General features: G+C 37.0%; 1 protein-coding gene across 1 annotated transcript; it reads right to left on the minus strand.

The window, feature by feature from the left end:
* Positions 1 to 19,440: 19,440 nt before the first annotated feature.
* On the minus strand, positions 19,441 to 20,556 carry LOC100371644 (medium-chain acyl-CoA ligase ACSF2, mitochondrial-like). The gene has a single exon (XM_006823209.1). The coding sequence runs from the start codon at positions 20,554 to 20,556 to the stop codon at positions 19,441 to 19,443; it is 1,116 nt and encodes a 371-aa protein (XP_006823272.1).
* Between the last annotated feature and the right edge of the window lie 1,360 nt (positions 20,557 to 21,916).

The following is a 21,916-nucleotide window of genomic DNA, read 5'->3' on the forward strand; positions in this document are numbered from 1 at the left end:
GATTTGACTCGTCACTAACGCTCAATTCATCGTTCAATTCACGCTATTCCATGGCCAAGACACAAACGTAAGTGTGACCACTACATCATCCAAGAGAGATATACTGTTCTATAGTATAATATTTATATTTATGACACTTTCCACACTGTGGACTACTTTCCTATTGTCAAGCGTGTAAATAATAACAGGAAAACAATCATAGGGCTCTGCAAATGAAGTACCTGGCAATTAACAAAAATGTGTAATAATATTTTTTGTATCTAACCTTTGCCTGAGCTAACTTAGCTTGAGCCAATTTACACGTCTCTTGAAATCGATTTCGCAAATCCAGGACATACTGGTATGTAGTTTTAACCTCTGGTGTAGTGGTCTCCATTGTCCACAACTCTCTTAAAATTATCATTAGGCCAGTTATTGTTCTACCATAAATAAGATTGAAGGGTGAAAACCCTAAACTCTCCTGAGGAGCTTCTCTATAGGCAAACAATACTGAGTCAAGATACCTATCCCAATCCTTGGGCCGTTCTTGACACATACGTTTCAACATACTTTTCAAAGTAGCATTAAACCGCTCAACCAAACCACTACATGCTGGGTGATATGGAGTAGTTACTAATTGTTTAATAGACAACACTCTACTCACTTCCTTCATAATGTCAGATAAAAACTGTGTCCCTAAATCAGTTAAAACTTATTTGGGTACACCAACCCTACTATATATACTGACTAATGCATCAGCAACCACTTCAGAAGTAATTTTCTTTAATGCCACAGTACAGCCTCAGGGTATCGTGAAGCATAGTCTACAACAGTTAAAATGTACCTATGACCTCTCTCAGTCCCGGGACTGATCGGACCAATCAGATCCATAGCTATCATCTGAAATGGAACTTCAATCAAAGGCATATCGCCCAATGGTACTTTGCTAACACGACCCCTAGGAGTGGTCTTCTGGCATATATCACATGACCTGCAATATCTAATAACATCGTCCTGCATACCAGGTCAATAAAACTGAGGTGTTATTCCATCTGTAGTCTTCTTAGCACCAAGATGACCTACCACAACTGATTCATGAGCAAGTATTAGTACTTGATCAGGGTAACACAATGGTACAACAAATTGAGAACACACACGTCCTCTATCAACATGAGGTGACTGAAACTCTCTGTACATCAGTCCCTTGTTCATCACAAACCTTGTCCGATTGTTACGACCTGTGATCAACTCCTCACCTGTACTCACTCATTTCTTAGCACACTCTAATGTGGAATCAGACTGCTGTGCCTCTCGCACTGCATCCACAGTAATATGTTTCTTACCACCATTAGTATCAACCTTATTATGCAATTCCTTAAACTCAGGAACTATAAGCCTACGTAATGGCTTCTTCTCAGCTAACTTCTGAGCTCTAGTCTGTACCACCTGTACAACATCAACACTATCATCCTGACTGGAATCAATGTAGGGTTCACAACCACTCCCACTAACTGAAGGTTCTCTTATCTCACAACCTGGAGAACAACCTTCATCCATATAAGGCACACTAGCCTGACTACTAGTAGATGTACAACCTTCATTACCTGAGGGAACACTAGTCTCAATACCCGAAGGACAACAACCTTCACCCCAGAGGGCACGCTAGTCCCATCATTCGAAGGAGTACTATGTTCACCACCCGAGGGCGAACTAACCTCACCATGCCTATCTCATGAGCTAAACCTAGCTTCCAACCAATATCAGGATCCTTGGGCTCCCTAGCTCCACTAATATTACCAACAATAAGATCATACTCTGGGGTCCTCATACACAGTGCCTCGACCTCACCAATATAGTAGGGTGTATCTATATATAGTCTAGCTACTGGGGCTTTCCGACATGTACCATCCATCATTACACAGGTACGACTCTCCCCAGTCAATTGACTAACCTCTACCAACTCTACTAACCTCTACGTACTACAACCAAACTACACCCACGATCACGCAGGACCTCTATTTCAGTACTGCCAATAAAGCCTTGAACAGGCATACCACTCACCATCCTATTAACTGGTGCAACACTGGCAATTGGCAGCTCATGGTCACATTTCAACTCAACTCTATCTCGTCCCTGTAAACATGGATGCCTACTTTCATCTGCAATTTCATGAACTACACATGTAGCACTGACTTCCTGTGAATCGCTTTGGACAACTAACAGCAGCGTGACTTGGATCACCACAAACATAACAGCCTGGCTTAGACTGACCAAATCTACCCTGTTCTTTACCTTTCTGACTTGTGTTCCAGGGCTGTCCTTTCTGATATAGACTACCACCTTGAAACTGACTGGATTTCAGATTTTTACTACCTGTCTGTCTACGTGCATCTCTAGACTTATCAGCTAATTCAGCCATTTCCTTAACTGGCTTGGGTGACCTTTCACCTATGAAAATAGGCAACTCATTACCAAAAGTACTCATCAATTGGTCTCTCATCACTAAGTCCTTAGCTCCATCATCACTCCTACCAACTTCAGCCAGCTCAACGAACGACCAAATTAACTACTCATTCTAGCTGCAAATTGTGAAATGCTCTCCCCACCTTCTGCCCTACTCGTTCGAAATTTCTTTCTATAACCTTCTTCATTTATATCATAACGCTTCAACAAAGCTGCCTTTACAACATTGTAATCAATGGACTCTGCTGCAGACAATGCAGAAAACACATACAATGCTTTGCCTGTCAATAATGCACTAAGATACATAACCCAACGCGGCCATTTCTGAGTTTTAGCAAATCGCTCGAATCTTAAAATAAATGTATCCATTTTGTCTCTAGTCTCATCAAACAAAGGTAGCTTTGGACCCTTAGAACTAACAATGGACTGTGCCAACTGTTCTAAGCCTCCATTTTGACAATTAGCTTCCGCACGTAATCTCAACACTTCAAGTTCATGCTGTCTTATTTTTTCTTTCTCTTCACGGTCCCGCTCTCTCTCTCTTTCTATTGCCTCACATTCTCTGTCTCTTTCCTCACGTTCAATTTTCAACCTTTCAGCCTCACGCTCATTTTACAACCTTTCAGCCTCACGTTTGGCTGCTCTCTCATCCCTCTCCTCACGCTCTCTCTCTCTTTCTTCTCATGTTCTCTCTTCTCACGCTCTGTCCTCATAAATTGAGTCAGCTCTTATCCCTTATACCCTAATCTACTGCCTAACTCTTCAAGTTCAATAAAAATATCCATGCTTGAAAAAGTGTAAATCAAGTAAATCAGTATTATTAAATAAAACAATTAAATGTCTACCTAGCAGTACAATCTGGTCTGACAACACCGTGTTCTCTAGACCTGAGCAGTTACGGAACAGTCAATTTAGTCAAGTGATTACTGACAATAAAATCCAAAACAGAATTACAATCCCACTTCTGACACCAAAATGTGTCAGCATCTTTTATTTCATGTTTTTGTCATATTACCTCAAACCCTGCAAATGGAAGTGTGCATGAAATCATGGGAAGAAACGGTGTGCATTGTGATAACTGTCAAAAAGGTGATTCACAGATCATACTTGTTTTCAACTCTGGAAGGACAGTGGGTTCTAACAGGTGTGCTTGTAATTTACATAACAAAGGCTGTTTACAACTTCGGAAGGAGAATTGGAATCTACCAGGTTTGCTGTTATTTGAACAACAAAGGATGTTTATGATCTACTAAGTGGTCTACGTGACACAGCTGCTAGCAAGATTACATTCTGATTGGCTCATGTGGAAACCCAGGTGGTGTCACTGCCTATAAATTGGACAGACTGACGACAGTTTGGTATGGATCATTTCAACTTGGTGTCCGTCACTTCAACGTGCTTTCCTGTGTGTTCTGCTATGATACGATATTACAGGCTACAACCATCATTCTGTGAGACTTGTATAAACTGCTCTGCGATCTCCTGCTTCCAGCGGTGCCCTCCAGAATACCAGCGTTCCTCTGCAAGCAAGACTCCTGTATTTCTCCGTTGTTGTGTTGCAGAAGCTGTCGTCCAATAATACATTCTGGAACTGTGAGTTATCACCAATGCACACTTCCCTAAGCAATCCCCTATTTTAGTGACTTTATTCATTGTATTTTTCTGTGCTTAATTTCTTGTAATTATTTTGAGAGTTATTAAAGCCAGGAGCTTTATCCCGATATTTTGGCGTATGTGTATTTCATTTCCAGTACTATTTTCTTGTCTACCCCATACTAGCAGTGAAAGAACCCCCTGTAAAGTGTGAGTTCTGTGCGTGGCCCTCTCAATTGCAATAAACAGGCATTACACTGTGACAGCTAATCAGAAAGAAAATAGATGCTAGTTAAATCAGAATGTAAGACACGTGGGATTTCTTGCAACGAGAACAATATACGTAATACTATGCTACCTCCTAATGTTACTCAATCTCCCTCGCTAAAAAAAGAGGCACCCCTGAGCCCATCAACTGTACTGAAAGAATTGGATTGGTTATCCAGTAGCGATGCTTTCACTTATATTTTATGAGGTAGATTGATTCCCGTACATATTACTTCGAGTCGTCTACTGTATGCTATTCTGTGAAATCTTCTCGCCAGATTCTTGTGATTACCCAACTGGTCGACAAATTTTGAAAAACGGACTATAACCTGACTAGGCCCGACATGAAAACCTTAGTACACATCCTTGCGCTCCATCCACAGTTGTATGCCTTATCTGATTATATTTAAAATTATGACTTGTCGTAATCACAATAATGTATTTTTGTACACATGTGAAGGTATCCCGCGGAATACTACTCAGACACCAAATAAACAAATGGGATAATGTTTGTTTGCTCATTTGCACATTGACATGGGAAATACCGGGAATATTTTAAAGACCGCAACAAAGTAAACAGATGCACTGATGTAATGATCTGTGGTGTATTGAAGTGTCTGGGATTATAATGGTGTGATGGAACTGTTTCTTATAGAACAACTATGGATGTTGTTTGACAGTTTTTATTGTTCACCTTTTCAAACACGAATATGAATGTATTATTAATGCTATTGCTTGGACCTCTAAGTTACAACAACATTTCATACCATAAAATTTTCTGGTTCGGTTGTCTGCAATATCGGAATACAACGCTTCACACACACACATATTACAAAAATATTATATAAAAAATGAGGTATTATAGTTTCATCAAAAATGTGTATATCCTATTTATCACATGCATGCATTTACAGCAGAAACTAACAATAAAATCGTTATCTGTGCCTCTTAGCGCGTTCTAGTCATTTGCGTCCATCTTATCGACTGTGATCAAATAACTATCTGATATTTATGGATTTCAACAATCAAATTATTGATAATTGTATTTTTTACAGAGAGTGATTACCTCAAGATTCTTGTGCGACACATCCAAATTAATATGCAGGTATAATGGATATTCCTTGGAATGTCTCAGTATTATCTCTGCCGCTCTCTCAGCAAGCATGAACGATAAAGAAAGATAGAATGTACGCAAAACCTCACGATTAATTTTTTTGGAAATAAAAATGGTATGCTTTCCCTAATTTCTTATAAAAAGGTAAATTAAAAAAAAGAAGTCAAACTGTTTATAGATTCGTATACAACCCATTCCAATGGAAAACATCAACCGCTTGTTATACTATTCTTGTTTTTCTTTACTCACTGTGAGATAGGTGTCACTTTGTTGTACCACTCCGCTGTTGTCACGGAAATCATCTAGAAAGTCAAAACAACTTAAAAGTTTGGTTAACTGACCCCGACCCCTAAGTAAAACTGTCAACCAAGTTACTAACCAAGTTGTGATGGAAAACGAAATATAAATACAGCAAAATATATTATAATGATATTAGTCTCCAGTACTGTATAACCATATACAGAAAAATTAAAATAGCAAAATGCACTAGTAAATATAGACTTGTGTGACTGGATTGTTGTACTTTTGACTACGAGTGGACTCGAGTTTGTAAAATGTCTAAATTGTTTTTGTTTAGATAACAATTGCATGCATGGTACTTCAATTCACGTATTTTCAGTTATAAAATCATGCAAAACTGAATAATACCACAAAAAAACTCCCATAGAAGTCAAACTAAAAACAACTATTTTAAAAACAACAATATCAAATGAGTCATGTGTTTAGTTTATAAATCAAATAGAAAACAATGTCACTACAGTTGTATATTTACTCTGGATGTATCCACCATTATAGTTTAAATAAGTTATATAAGCATGTCATACCTCGAATAAATATATAGACTAAATATCAATAGAAACTTTTTTATTCGTACATTCGTGACACCGTACTTTGATACAAATTATAACTGTGGTATGAATCATGCACTGAAAACCTGACTAAACAATCCAAACATTGTCTTTATGTGCTTGCATAGAATCATGCATATATAATAATGAACACACATTGGTTTGACGTAAAAAAAAAACAATGTTTTCAGCCCAAATATTTCATTACTCATACTTCTGTGAACTTACATCCTGGTACAAACAAGTTGCCCACTTTAGTCCAAGGGTTGGTTCCTCCTAATAGTGATCCATAATGCGAATCAAAGCCACGGCTAGTTGGCAGGTACTCCTTCTTACAGAATCCTAAATGCCATCTGCAAATCAATAACGCAGACATTTGATCGTGTCATATATTATACTAGAAGAACACTACTCGTTTTCTAGCATATTGGAGTTGGAAAGCCATGTAAGAAAAGTGTGATATTTAGCACATTAAATATATTTTTCATATATAGAACCTAGTGTTTTTATGCAATGTCTACTTACTTCCTGAGAGAATGTGTTAGATACCCAACATCTTTAAGACTTTCTGGTAATAACTTAAACTCTAATGGAAGCCCACCAGGCTCAAGGCCAAGCAGCATTCGATGCTGAAAGTAAAAATATTCACAAAATCTAATCATATTTATTGAATCAGAATAATGCACTTAAAATGCACTGATCAAATTTATTTTGTGTCCAAACGGCCCAAAATGACAGAATTTACCTGGTTCAAATTGTATATGAATAGATTTTGCACATCGTACACCTTAGCATATATTAAAACGTAGAAAATCGATCAACGTAAAGCACTATATAAGTACCATGTTATCTGCGTTGCAGAATAAATTGCGTTGCAATTAAACAATGTATTACCTGAGTTCCTGTTTTAAACGGATATAATCCCGTCATTAGTGCACTTCTTGATCTGAAGAATGAAATACGCTTGTACATCAGACCAGAAAATTGAGCATAGAAACTAATTTAGCGTTGAGGTTGAAGCAGCACATTAGTAGTTGAATTGAAGCAAATCGCCGAAATATTGGGAATATACCTGGGAATTTGAAATCAAATCTTATATTGACGCATATTGATATAATTAGTTGACCAGACAACATTAACTACATTGCGGTGACAGTAACAGTGTTATTACTTACGGTGTACATAAAGGCTGGACATACGTCTGATTGAATATAACGCCATCGACGGCGAGTTGATTGAGAATCGGCATCTTGAGATCAGAGTTGTGCCATCCTACGTCATTCCAAACAAGGTCATCTGCTAGTAGCAAAACTATGTGGTTGTTTGTTCCCTAACGTATCGATTGAAATAATTATAATTTAGCACAACTCGTGTAATTCTATGGTATGATTTGAAAAGCGTATGATGGGAATATCATAACCAGCCGTATATCTTTAAACAAACGACAACTCACAAGTCAAATAGCATAAAACAAAACAACATGTACACTACACTACACTACACTACACTACACTACACTACACTACACTACACTACACTACACTACACTACACTACTACTACGAATTGGTATCCCTAGGTCAACAACTTTCTGCCATACCACGCGTTATCTTTGGTTTTAGCCAATAATCTGTAGCACTGGCATGACTACATTCTGCATATTGACTCTCTGTATGAACGATACGTGCAGCTAAGTGGTGTATATTATCCTGTTTTGACCGATCTAGCAATGGTACGTGCTCTACGTACGTACGTGCTCTATTATGAAGTCATATATTAGAAGTCATTCCCTGTGCACATCTATCGTATCCATAGACTTCGTGCATTTTTATAGTATTTTTAATATATACATATTCAAATTATATTATTTATGATATAATACCAACGCTTCATTTTGTCGTTTTCTTTCCATACCTGGTACGTTGTTGTTTCCTCCTTGGCACTGAAAAGGGGTAACTATTGTCGAAGAAAGTGTTGAAAATAATAATTTTGACACAAAAACGATGAGTAATAGTATTTCTACATTCTGAATGATAGAAGATTGCACAATTGCTCATGTCTACAATATTTCACGTCAACGTACAGTTGTCATTGTAACAAATTACCACAAACGCTACTTACCAATGACGACTATTATTAATATAACAATCAGTATGATAAGAATTATCAAAGTGACCAATGAGAAGCCGCAATTTCGAGTATTTTTTGAAGCCTTTGAGTCACCCTTCTGAAACAAACAACAAGCGTATTAGTTTTATTGAATCATGATTCAGGATGCTGGATTTGAATGTTCAATGAATACCACGTGACATTGAAAGGACTATTTTAATGTATTATCAGCAGAATATGGAATGACTCACTTGTTAGAGGCGCTACCTGATATCACTGGACATCGCTACCTGGTATCTCCGGACATTGCTGGCTGATATCTTTGGACATCACTACCTGCTATCTCTGTACAACGCTACCTGATATCTCTGTACATCGCTACCTGATATCTCTGTACTTCACTACCTGATATCTCTGTACATCGCTACCTGATATCTCTGTACATCGCTACCTGATATCTCTGTACATCGCTACCTGATATCTCTGTACATCGCTACCTGATATCTCTGTACATCGCTACCTGATATCTCTGTACATCACTACCTGATATCTCTGTACATCGCTACCTGATATCTCTGTACATCGCTACCTGATATCACTGTACATCGCTACCTGATATCTCTGTACATCGCTACCTGGTATCTCTGTACATCACTACCTGATATCTCTGTACATCACTACCTGATATCTCTGTACATCGCTACCTGATATCTCTGTACATCGCTACCTGATATCTCTGTACTTCACTACCTGATATCTCTGTACATCGCTACCTGATATCTCTGTACATCGCTACCTGATATCTCTGTACATCGCTACCTGATATCTCTGTACATCGCTACCTGATATCTCTGTACATCGCTACCTGATATCTCTGTACATCGCTACCTGATATCTCTGTACATCGCTACCTGATATCTCTGTACATCGCTACCTGATATCTCTGTACATCGCTACCTGGTATCTCTGTACATCACTACCTGATATCTCTGTACATCGCTACCTGATATCTCTGTACATCGCTACCTGATATCTCTGTACTTCACTACCTGATATCTCTGTACATCGCTACCTGATATCTCTGTACTTCACTACCTGATATCTCTGTACATCGCTACCTGATATCTCTGTACATCGCTACCTGGTATCTCTGTACATCACTACCTGATATCTCTGTACATCGCTACCTGATATCTCTGTACATCGCTACCTGATATCTCTGTACTTCACTACCTGATATCTCTGTACATCGCTACCTGATATCTCTGTACTTCACTACCTGATATCTCTGTACTTCACTACCTGATATCTCTGTACATCGCTACCTGATATCTCTGTACATCGCTACCTGATATCTCTGTACATCGCTACCTGATATCTCTGTACATCGCTACCTGATATCTCTGTACATCGCTACCTGATATCTCTGTACATCGCTACCTGATATCTCTGTACTTCACTACCTGATATCTCTGTACATCGCTACCTGATATCTCTGTACATCACTACCTGATATCTCTGTACATCGCTACCTGATATCTCTGTACATCGCTACCTGGTATCTCTGTACTTCACTACCTGATATCTCTGTACATCGCTACCTGATATCTCTGTACATCGCTACCTGATATCTCTGTACATCGCTACCTGATATCTCTGTACATCGCTACCTGATATCTCTGTACATCGCTACCTGATATCTCTGTACATCACTACCTGATATCTCTGTACATCGCTACCTGATATCTCTGTACATCGCTACCTGATATCTCTGTACATCGCTACCTGATATCTCTGTACATCACTACCTGATATCTCTGTACATCACTACCTGATATCTTTGTACATCGCTACCTGATATCTCTGTACATCGCTACCTGATATCTCTGTACATCGCTACCTGATATCTCTGTACATCGCTACCTGATATCTCTGTACATCGCTACCTGATATCTCTGTACATCACTACCTGATATCTCTGTACATCGCTACCTGATATCTCTGTACATCGCTACCTGATATCACTGTACATCGCTACCTGATATCTCTGTACATCGCTACCTGGTATCTCTGTACATCACTACCTGATATCTCTGTACATCACTACCTGATATCTCTGTACATCGCTACCTGATATCTCTGTACATCGCTACCTGATATCTCTGTACTTCACTACCTGATATCTCTGTACATCGCTACCTGATATCTCTGTACATCGCTACCTGATATCTCTGTACATCGCTACCTGATATCTCTGTACATCGCTACCTGATATCTCTGTACATCGCTACCTGATATCTCTGTACATCGCTACCTGATATCTCTGTACATCGCTACCTGATATCTCTGTACATCGCTACCTGGTATCTCTGTACATCACTACCTGATATCTCTGTACATCGCTACCTGATATCTCTGTACATCGCTACCTGATATCTCTGTACTTCACTACCTGATATCTCTGTACATCGCTACCTGATATCTCTGTACATCGCTACCTGATATCTCTGTACATCGCTACCTGGTATCTCTGTACATCACTACCTGATATCTCTGTACATCGCTACCTGATATCTCTGTACATCGCTACCTGATATCTCTGTACTTCACTACCTGATATCTCTGTACATCGCTACCTGATATCTCTGTACTTCACAACCTGATATCTCTGTACATCACTACCTGATATCTCTGTACTTCACTACCTGATATCTCTGTACTTCACTACCTGATTTCTCTGTACTTCACTACCTGATATCTCTGTACTTCACTACCTGATATCTCTGTACATCGCTACCTGATATCTCTGTACATCGCTACCTGATATCTCTGTACATCGCTACCTGATATCTCTGTACATCGCTACCTGATATCTCTGTACATCGCTACCTGATATCTCTGTACATCGCTACCTGATATCTCTGTACATCGCTACCTGATATCTCTGTACTTCACTACCTGATATCTCTGTACATCACTACCTGATATCTCTGTACTTCACTACCTGATATCTCTGTACATCGCTACCTGATATCACTGGACATCGCTACCTGGTATCTCCGGACATTGCTGCCTGATATCTTTGGACATCGCTACCTGATATCTCTGTACATCGCTACCTGATATCTCTGTACATCGCTACCTGATATCTCTGTACATCACTACCTGATATCTCTGTACATCGCTACCTGATATCTCTGTACTTCACTACCTGATATCTCTGTACATCGCTACCTGATATCTCTGTACTTCACTACCTGATATCTCTGTACATCGCTACCTGATATCTCTGTACATCGCTACCTGATATCTCTGTACATCGCTACCTGATATCTCTGTACTTCACTACCTGATATCTCTGTACATCGCTACCTGATATCTCTGTACATCGCTACCTGATATCTCTGTACATCACTACCTGATATCTCTGTACATCGCTACCTGATATCTCTGTACATCGCTACCTGATATCTCTGTACTTCACTACCTGATATCTCTGTACTTCACTACCTGATATCTCTGTACATCGCTACCTGATATCTCTGTACTTCACTACCTGCTATCTCTAGATATCTCTCGACACAATATTCGCCAAGATACAAGGTCTGATTTGAATATCAGCTTATAAGTTATTTTGATATTTAACTTTCAATACGTGGACAATTGACTAAAGAACAATCCACAAAATAATATACAAGAGTTAAACAGTTGAGATGTATACTACAAAACATAATCAAGACAAGTTGCATAGACCCTTTATTAGGTTCTTCATTCATATATTGCAACCGCCATATATCATTCTGAATCCTAATAGTTTTCTGTATAGAACCTGAGGTCTTCATCAGACACGTGACTTTGATACCCTATGAGATCATATTCACAACAATGCTATTCTATTTAGCAGAACGTTTCTTATGTCAGGCAAAGGCACATTGAATATTAAGACCAATTGTTAGGACAAATTTGTAATGCAACAAATATTGAAACAATAACGAGGTCAACCTCCTCCAAAATAATACCTATGTGTTTGTAAAGTAGGGTTAACTTGTCAGCTTTAGTTTAGAGCCTGTTAGAAAGTATAATAATCTAAGTAACATTCAACTGTTTTATGAACTGATGTCTGGTGGGAATTAAATCGAGTCTTACAGCGGTTTTTAAAAATTTTGAAGGCCTAAGATTTCGAAACGATGGTCGATTATGTGTACTCTTTGGATTAAAACAGTTTACAGCGGACGCAAGATATTTAAATACACCTGCACCCGATGGGCAATTGTCGAGGGACTTTGCAACATCCCAGACAATTTTCTATACAATCCAGTGACCCTTGTAGACGTAATAAGTTACATAGCCGCGTACGTGACAACGAAGCAGGGTTTCAGATGGGTTCAACTAATACAACGTGTACGCGTCCAGTAAAACATGTATCAAACAATCATGTTTTATTCATTGTGGATATCGGACACTTATATTATTTCACGCATACATATGCTCGTTCATTTAGTAAATTCTATTTTGAACGTTTCGCGAAAATAATAAACCTAGTTAATACAAATATTTAAAAACACCCCTAACTTATAATGAAATTACCTAAATTACCTTCGTGTGAACAGTTTAGTTTTGAATGCAATTTCTGATTGTGAACTTATTGTTGACGATACAATTATTGCTACTGTGTCAAAGTGTGTAGAAGAAGACACCCATATTGAGATTATTCGTCTTTAGACGAGTAGTGGCCGTCGTCGACTGAAGTCTAAACGAGAAATCGTTGAGTTTATCGAATTTCATTTCAGATCTGAAAGATATTTGAAACTGGTATATGATGACGGCATAGAGGTAAACCTAAGTAGAATATTCCATGGTGATTAGGCGATGTGTGTTCTGGCAAACTGGCAATTGTATGTACCATTATGCGAGGAATATAGAACGCAACACTCACAACACTAATATTATTAATATAAACCCACTGACAACATCTCATCAAAGTACCAATCAAAAGAATTACATTTAGCATTTCTTGTTAATATTCATTCCCAGTTAAATTTTGTATAATATTTTTCCCAATTGCTACAAGGCAATGATTGTTGTACCTACACAATAATGGAATAGTCCAACCACACTTTATCCCTCGAGGCCACACATCAAAGGCACACTGTGTCTGGTATTTTGATTAACTGTTACGGGGGCGGGTATGTAACTTTATTGTGTCTACTACGGTCACTGGGGGGTTTAGGAAAGTGTCTGGGTATGTTTCAAAGTCCTTCGGTAATTTCCTACTGGGCGTGAGAGTTACGTGTATGTAAATATCTTGCGCTTGTTATAAATGCTCAGATCAGACGACTACTGTAGATAAAGGTATAACATATATTTTACAGCTGGAGTCGCATGAATAGGAATATCAACATCACATTAGACCCACTGATTTATTCATGGGACAAATGATCGGTTCATACTCGAATTAAAATATTACATGAACACAATATTTGTTGTTTGTTTGTACTAGTATTCCTAAATTAGTCAAACATGTAGCTTATCTTCATTTGACTTTATTTTATTTTATTTGAATTGAATATTGTTTAATTAAGCAATATTGTAATATGGTCCGAGGCACATTGTTCCTGGTTGTCCATGGTTACCCGTATCTTAGGTATTTACTCCTGATGTTTAGGAATTGTAACCGAAACAGTCGACATAAATTGCTATAGTATTACTATTATTGTCCCCTGAATTTGATTTGAAAAGTATGAGAAATTATAATAGCGATGCACTGCCCTACTTTAAGTTAGGTAGTAAGAAGGTAAATGATATTCAAAATAAGGATGATGAGTTTATTAACTTTATTTCTCCTTTAGTTTTACTTGTATTCAGGAGACCTGGTTAAATAGTGATATAACCCAAGTTTCTCCCCCAGCTGTCTTAAATAATTATGACATAATCCGTAAAGATAGACAGTCTGGAAATAACACATCAAAATGTAGGAGAGGTGGGGCTGCTGTTTTGTTCAAGGACAAATTTAAACATTTCATCACTAGAATTAATACAGAAAATAATATGAATGATATTCTCTGGTGTAAAATTGATAAAAAGCTATTTAACCGTAGCAGTGATTTATATATTGGCTGCATATATATACCTCCAGACAACTCATCTATTTATAAAAATAATGAAATTGATAAATTCTTACTGCTTGAGAGGGATATAGCACATGTCTCTGCTAAAGGAGATGTTATCCTGTTAGGTGATTTCAACTCTAGAGTTGACTTAATTAATGATTTAGTAAATGAAGACAATAATAAATTCCCCCCCCCTCTTAACTATATCGCTGACAACTTTAGAGAAAGACGTAGTGTCATGAATTTGTTTTTGCGTATCTGTTAACCGACTTAATTAGCTGATTATTAGCGAATTGCTGTGTTATGTCTGTCATCGTTTAGGCCTATTTGAAGTTTTGGACGGAACTTGGCTCAGTGATTTGGAACTAATTACCAGATACCCGTCGCTATTCTGACAGTTGGTTTCATAGTTATTAATGTAGTGAACGATTAATCAAAAGATATGACGTATTCAGTGCTTAGTGTGATTGGCTTTATGATTGAAAGTTACGCCCTAGAGTCTTTTTACTGTTTTGTAATTGGTTAGAGTTTTGAAAATGAATAAAGAGAGTTTGAGTTGATCTTGGGGAGCACAGCACGATAGACGGAGTAGAGAGGGTGCAGTCCTGGGCAGTCTAGAGCAGTCCTGGAGAGCCTTGGGGCGAGTGTTGACGCAGTCTAAGAGAGTCTTGGGTCAGCCTTGCGATAGTCTTGGGGATTTTTCCCCAGGGCGCTGCGTCTTATAGAGTGCTCGATTGACCGACTAAGACGAGAGCTGAAACGTATTTCGTTGTGTGTGTCTTATTTGACTGTAAAGTTAAAGTGACTTTCCCGATCCCATACCTCGAGGGGACGACGTAGCATGGATAAAAATAAGCACTTACAAATTTGGTAGACAATTAATTGAGCTTTGCATGGACAGTAACTTGATTATTCTCAATGGGCGCACCATTGGTGATTCATCTGCTGCACACCAATGGGGTGCAGTACCGTTGATTATGCAATCACATCTACTTATATTTTTGAAAATGTTCAGTATTTCAAACCTAACCTGCCCAATATAACTGTCTCTGTCTTTTGAAATTGATGTAAAAATATTAACATAAAAAAACGCAAAGTCAAAATGGACATGAAACCATTACCAGCCAAATACATCTGGGATAGTGAAGCAAAACTAAATTTTAGGCAACTTCTTGAAATAGCTAAAGAAAATGAAATTAGCGACATTATAAACAAAATTGATTCAAACAATTGTGATGTTGTTGTTACAGAATTTAGTGCTTTGCTGTCATCAGTCGCGGAAAAAACTTATAACCCCCAAAATTAGCAAAACGAAAAAAAAGAGAAACCAAACGGGACGAGCTCTGTAATGAAATGTTTAAATATGGAGAATTCTACATTCTTGCAGTGCTTCATAAATTGTTTAATCACATATATAATTCAGGTATTTTTCAAGCCAGTTGGAACACGAGCTTAGTCGTTCCTATTCACAAGTCAGGGTCCAAGACAATTCCCAATTCCAATTAACTACAGAGGGATTGCAGTATCTAGCTGCTTACTATTTACCAGTATCCTGAACACTAGGCTAATAGCATACTTGGATAACAAAAATATTATTTCAAAGCATAAGTTCGGTTTTAGGAAAAACTGCAGGACCACAGACAACCTCTTTATATCAAGAACAATTGTACAAAAATATCTATATAATAATAGCCATTCAAAAGATATCACAACCTCCAAGTCTTACAAAATCTTTGCTTGCTTTTTAGATTTTAGAAAGGCGTTTGACAGTGTGTGGCATAATGGTCTCTATTTCAAACTTCATAAAAATGGCATATCAGGTAAAATGTTTGATATAATAAAAGACATGTATGAAAACAACTGATACAGAATTAAAACAAAAGAGGGTTTAACTGGGAGTTTTAAATCAACAGTTGGAGACAAACAAGGGTGGAATCTTAGCCCACGTTCTTGATAATTTAAAAGTAAGTTGTCTTCTATATATGCAGCTGATGTTGTCATTTTATCTAAATCTGCTAAGGGGCTACAAAACTGTAACGAAATCTGATAACACATTATTAGAATGTAAAAAGTAAATGGTTTATAAGTGTAGAAACCCTCATGCAAGATATTGATGTTGTTACCATTGTAAACTCAAGTGAAATAATAAATAAGAAAAATTTAGACTTTATTCATTAAAAAATAAACAAATCATTTGAGAACCAATGAATTTTAGACATGCATAATGATAATAGAAAACAAACCTTGGCTACAAACAAACTAAACATACAGACTTTTTAAACAAGATTTAATAATTGGAAATTACCTAATTAATATGCAGAACCATAGTCTTAGAATGTTAATTGCAAAATTCAGGACAAGCAATCATGACCTTAAATTTGAGAAAGGCAGACATAATAATGTTCCACTGGATAAAATAACATGTGATATGTGCAGCCAAAATATAATTGAGGATGAGCAACATTTTGTAATGAAATGTCCAGCTTACAGTTATCATAGGGACAAATTATTCCTGACTGCACAAAATAAAGTTCAAAATTTTGATAAAGAAAATAGTCAATACTCTAATACTCTAGCACCAGCCTTAGCTGTCTTCTTAAAAAACAGCTATGGAACAAAACAGCAACAACTATCAGTGTATTAAGTTACATTTTGTGTTCATTCTATATTCTGTATTCACCATTGGTTGCAAATTATCTTTATTGTTTATCCATATTTGTTTTTAATTTGTTTTATATTTTGAGAATAGGTTTTTTTTCTTTTTAGATTGTAGTTTGTTTTTAAATTTCTTTCTGTAAGACCCTTTTTATCCTTTCCTAAGGATGTCATGCGTCTAATAAAATATACAACAATGAATCTAAAGTGATGGAAAACACAAAGATAACAACATAGAAAATAAGCCATACTAATACTATCGTGGTCAAGAGATGTTCCTGGTTTTCACTCTTTAGGGAAATCACTAATTTGAGTACAGTTGATTACAGTCATATCGTCAGTGAGCCCGTGGGAGATTCTACACTGAAATACACACAAGTCGTATTAGGTAGAGACTACCACAGCTATTTCACCTGTACATCTATGAACAGTCCTTGGAGTATCTTATTTCAAACTCTTTTTAAATGTTAATTTGTATTTATTCTAACTAATATAGTGTAACATACATTCTCAGTTTCATTTGTCGAACGATGATCAAATGGTAAATGACACATATTATTTATATTATATTAGGATGGTAAGATCAAAAACATATTGACAGACAGCATAGCCAAGTAGATCACATCGCAGTCAGTAAATCAAATGATATTTCAAATGTTGTTTAGTAGCATAAATATATTTAATATTATTACATGAAGGTCAGTGATGAAATCATATTTAGCAGAACTTTCTTTATATCTGAAAGTTTCTTTAGACAATATGTTAACATCTACGACCTTATTTTCACTTTATCCCTAACAGACATTGCCATAAATGGACAATGAAATCTGCTCAAGTAGGAATTTTCTGTCTATCCCAGTGCAGTGACTATAATTCCATGCAAGATGATATACTGTTCAAAGATATTAGAATAAATTAAGAAATGTCTGTTGTTCTTTGTTGAATGACACTGTTATACAACCAAGTAAATAGCCTTGGGGTTATTCCGCCCCATAAGACAAATAAGTTGTAAATTCTAAAGTAAACATTGTCAAACTCTTGTTTATTGTGTACTCACCATAAGTTTAAAACCAACATTGTACGTGCAGTGAACAACTATGCACTAAACAGTCTATAGAATTAAAAAAAGGATAATGAGTCGGTTTAAATTTCTATTCTAATTAATAAAAGACACAATAATACAACGTCTTCTGTATATGCTTTCATCTCTTTTGGAAACAGACTGTAATGGTAGGAAGTGCAAGTAATAATCGGTACGTTATCTAATTTTACATGTTTTATTGTAGGTACTTCCTATAATTGTTTTCTAATTTGAAATTTATGGCTTACCATCATTATTTGACAATACATACAAACACATTTTAATGTGAATAAAACACTTTCAAGTACGAGTTCATATACCAGTCATACATGTGTACTAGTACAATCATAGCACAAACATTGATTAGACAATATAAACTAATAGTGTTAAAATTAATAATATGAGGTTATTACGAGGATACCTCAAAGTATGCACGAAGACAGTACAACGGGAGTATCGCCCGACGCGCAGCAGGAGGTCTATGCGACGGCCGGCGTACTATCTGAGTTCAAACTAACATTGTTCAAAGTTCAAACTAACATTGTTTTCAATAAATGAGCTTGGTGTTTGCCAAAAAACAAACAAAATTAATGCTAACAAATCATAAAAAATAAATTAGCATTTAACCACTGTTATTAGTATATAACTGTTTAGCTACTGTCAAGTCCTAGGCGTAAGATCGCTTCTTTCACAATTTCTCGTCCATTTACTTCCAAACCAACGCATGGAAATTTGTCGAAGAAGAGAATATATCGTGGCATATAAAATGGTGACACTTTCCCTGTCAGAAAAGTCTTCATTTCATTCGCAGTGCAGGTAGTTCCTTCTTTCAGTACAAGACAAAGGCAGATTTCATTCAAATATTTCTCATCAGGAACAGGAACTACATGCACATATTTCAATTTTGGGTGATCTTCAAGACACTTTGTGATTTGTGTTGGGAAAACATTGAAACAGCCTTTAATAATCATGTCGTCTCACCTGCCTAATATAACCAACCGACCATTTTCATCCATCTGACCCAGATCTCCAGTATAATACCAACCATTTGAATGTTTGATATTCTCTGTGCGTTCTTTGTCACCATAATACCACTGGAAATGATAAGGCCCACGCACCCATATATCACCTGTAGTATTAACATGCAAAATGCGTTTATCTGTGTCTGTAATTTTCAATTCACAATGTCGAAATACTCGTGTTGTCCTACGAATTCTATCTTCTAATGTATATGATACGTCCCCGATGCCGATATAGATAGTTCTCTTGTTCCATAAACGACAACTGCATTAGTGCATAGTAATTTTACAGCATTCAGAACAATGCCTTGTGGGAAGACATTTCCAGTACACCAACATCGCTGCAACGATGACACATCAAAACTCTTGATATTTTGTTGATTGACAGCTTGTGATAAATGTTGAGGAAACAACTGTACGAAATTACATCGTTCACTTTCGATAGCTTCCAGTGCACCAGTGAAATCTTCTGTCGGTCTTGGTGAAACCAGAGTAGCACCCCAGGTTAGAAGCATAGCTTGGTATAAGCCACATGATGACACAAAGGACCCTAACTTCAGAACTTTTATAACACTGTGTTCATCAGCTGTAGCATCACACTTAGAGGCATATATATTTTCCAAGGTGCTTCTTTGTGAGCGAACCACGGGTTTGGGGTGTCCAGTGCTGCCAGACGTAAAGGTTATCATACAAGGATCATCTGCACTAACTTTGCTCTTCAAATCCTTAATTACCTGATATTCTTCTAGTCCGCCACGACCTCGAAGTTTGCCCTCGTGCATTACGATGCTACATCCAATGAGAGGACAGTCATCGTCGAATGTTATGATGTAACGCAATGATGGTACACGAGATAATGTTGGTGTGTCAGATTCTATATCGGGAGAAACTTGTTTTAATTTTTCATATTGATCATGTTGGCTTAAGCCAACAAACATAGCTGCACATTCTGTTTTATTCAGTATGTATGTCAAATGATCGGATGATTGTAATTCTGCCAATTCAAGTGCAATTAGTCCAGCTCTAATAGCAGCTGAATTCAACAGTATCCACTCGTATCCATCACCCATCCAGAGACAAACTCGCTCACCAGATTTCAGACCAATCTTCACTAAATCACTTGCAAGGTGATTGGTATCATCTGAAAATTGTTTAAATGATATTCTCACGCCGCTATCACAGAACACGAGTGCATCTCTATCTGGAAATTGTCTTGTGGCCTCATCTTGTAGTTCGTGGAAGGTCTTTCCAAGGAAAGGCTGAGCTGATGCCCTGTGATAATAGCTCTTCTGGAGATTAGTCTTGCAACCACTGCTCATGTTGGTATCTGGGAAATAGAGTGAGATATACGTATTATACACTTTTATGTATCTGGTAATATTATACTCATAGCCCTGTCAGGCAATCAGGATCAATATATTTGATTAATATCCACGCCAGTTTGAGCACTTGAGCAATTTATCTGAATATGGCTCCTTCCCCGTTTCATGAAGTTTTCTCGATGTATCTCCCCTATTTTTGAATTAGTAGAACAACAGTACAATTTTCTTCTCACCAAGGTCAGGTCGTGTTTCATATATTTATACAAATATATATACAAAGTGTGAGATAATCATCGAAAAACACGACTATAGCTGACATTTCACGATTTGTTGCTTCGTATACTTACGTTTATTATTCTATTTATTTAATCCATATAATTGTATGATTCCTAGTGTATTGGACATTTATGTGGGTTGATTACATTTTCATTCGACCGGAAATGTGCTGTTATATTAGTTTTATTAAGTTTTTAGTTGCCCAGTGTGCTGTTTTGTTGATCCATACGACGCATAATCATTGCAGCTTCTGACCGTCATTCATAGATTATTTGAACCTACCAATATAATAAATGTGGCAGTATTATTTGAAGGGAATGTGGAATATGAAAATACAAATATTAGTATATTTGTGAATGGAGAAAACTCGTAATCCTGTCATTGGAAACTGGGTCAATAGCCCTTGGCAAGATGTTTTAAATGTAACAATTACATACAAAACAGTACCTTTTAGGAACATGTAATTATCATGTTCTTGAGTAATTTACTTCACCAACAGAAAAGGCAATAATAATTAAAATGGCACAATTATCAAACAATTACACATATTTTAAAAATCACTACATAACTACGTGAATCCTTCTGTTATTTGGACAACTCGGGGATAATATTATCTCCCTTGTTGGAACCCCTCAGAGCACAATGGGCCACAATGAATTACCTAAAGCCGATGAGATATTCATACATTTATATAAGCACATCGATCGACATTGGGTTGGTTGAGTCTAAATTTATTTTCCTTCAAATCTTTAAAACATAGTTCATACGACGCAGTTTTTCGCGATCACCACGTAATATACTATGTATTAAATATTTCTGTAAACAAATGTATGTCGACATCACACAATATCCTATGTATTAAATATTTCTGTGAACAACTGTATGCCGATATCACGTAATAGACTATGTATTAAATATTTCTGTGAGCAACTGTATACCGACATCACATAATAGACTATTTGTTAAATATTTCTGTGAACAACTGTATGCCGACATCACGTAATAGACTATTTGTTAAATATTTCTGTGAACAACTGTATACCGACATCATGTAATAGACTATGTATTAAATATTTCTGTG

The sequence above is a fragment of the Saccoglossus kowalevskii genome, chromosome 18 (genome assembly GCF_978046115.1).
Source record: "Saccoglossus kowalevskii chromosome 18, keSacKowa6.1, whole genome shotgun sequence".
Lineage (NCBI taxonomy): Eukaryota > Metazoa > Hemichordata > Enteropneusta > Harrimaniidae > Saccoglossus > Saccoglossus kowalevskii.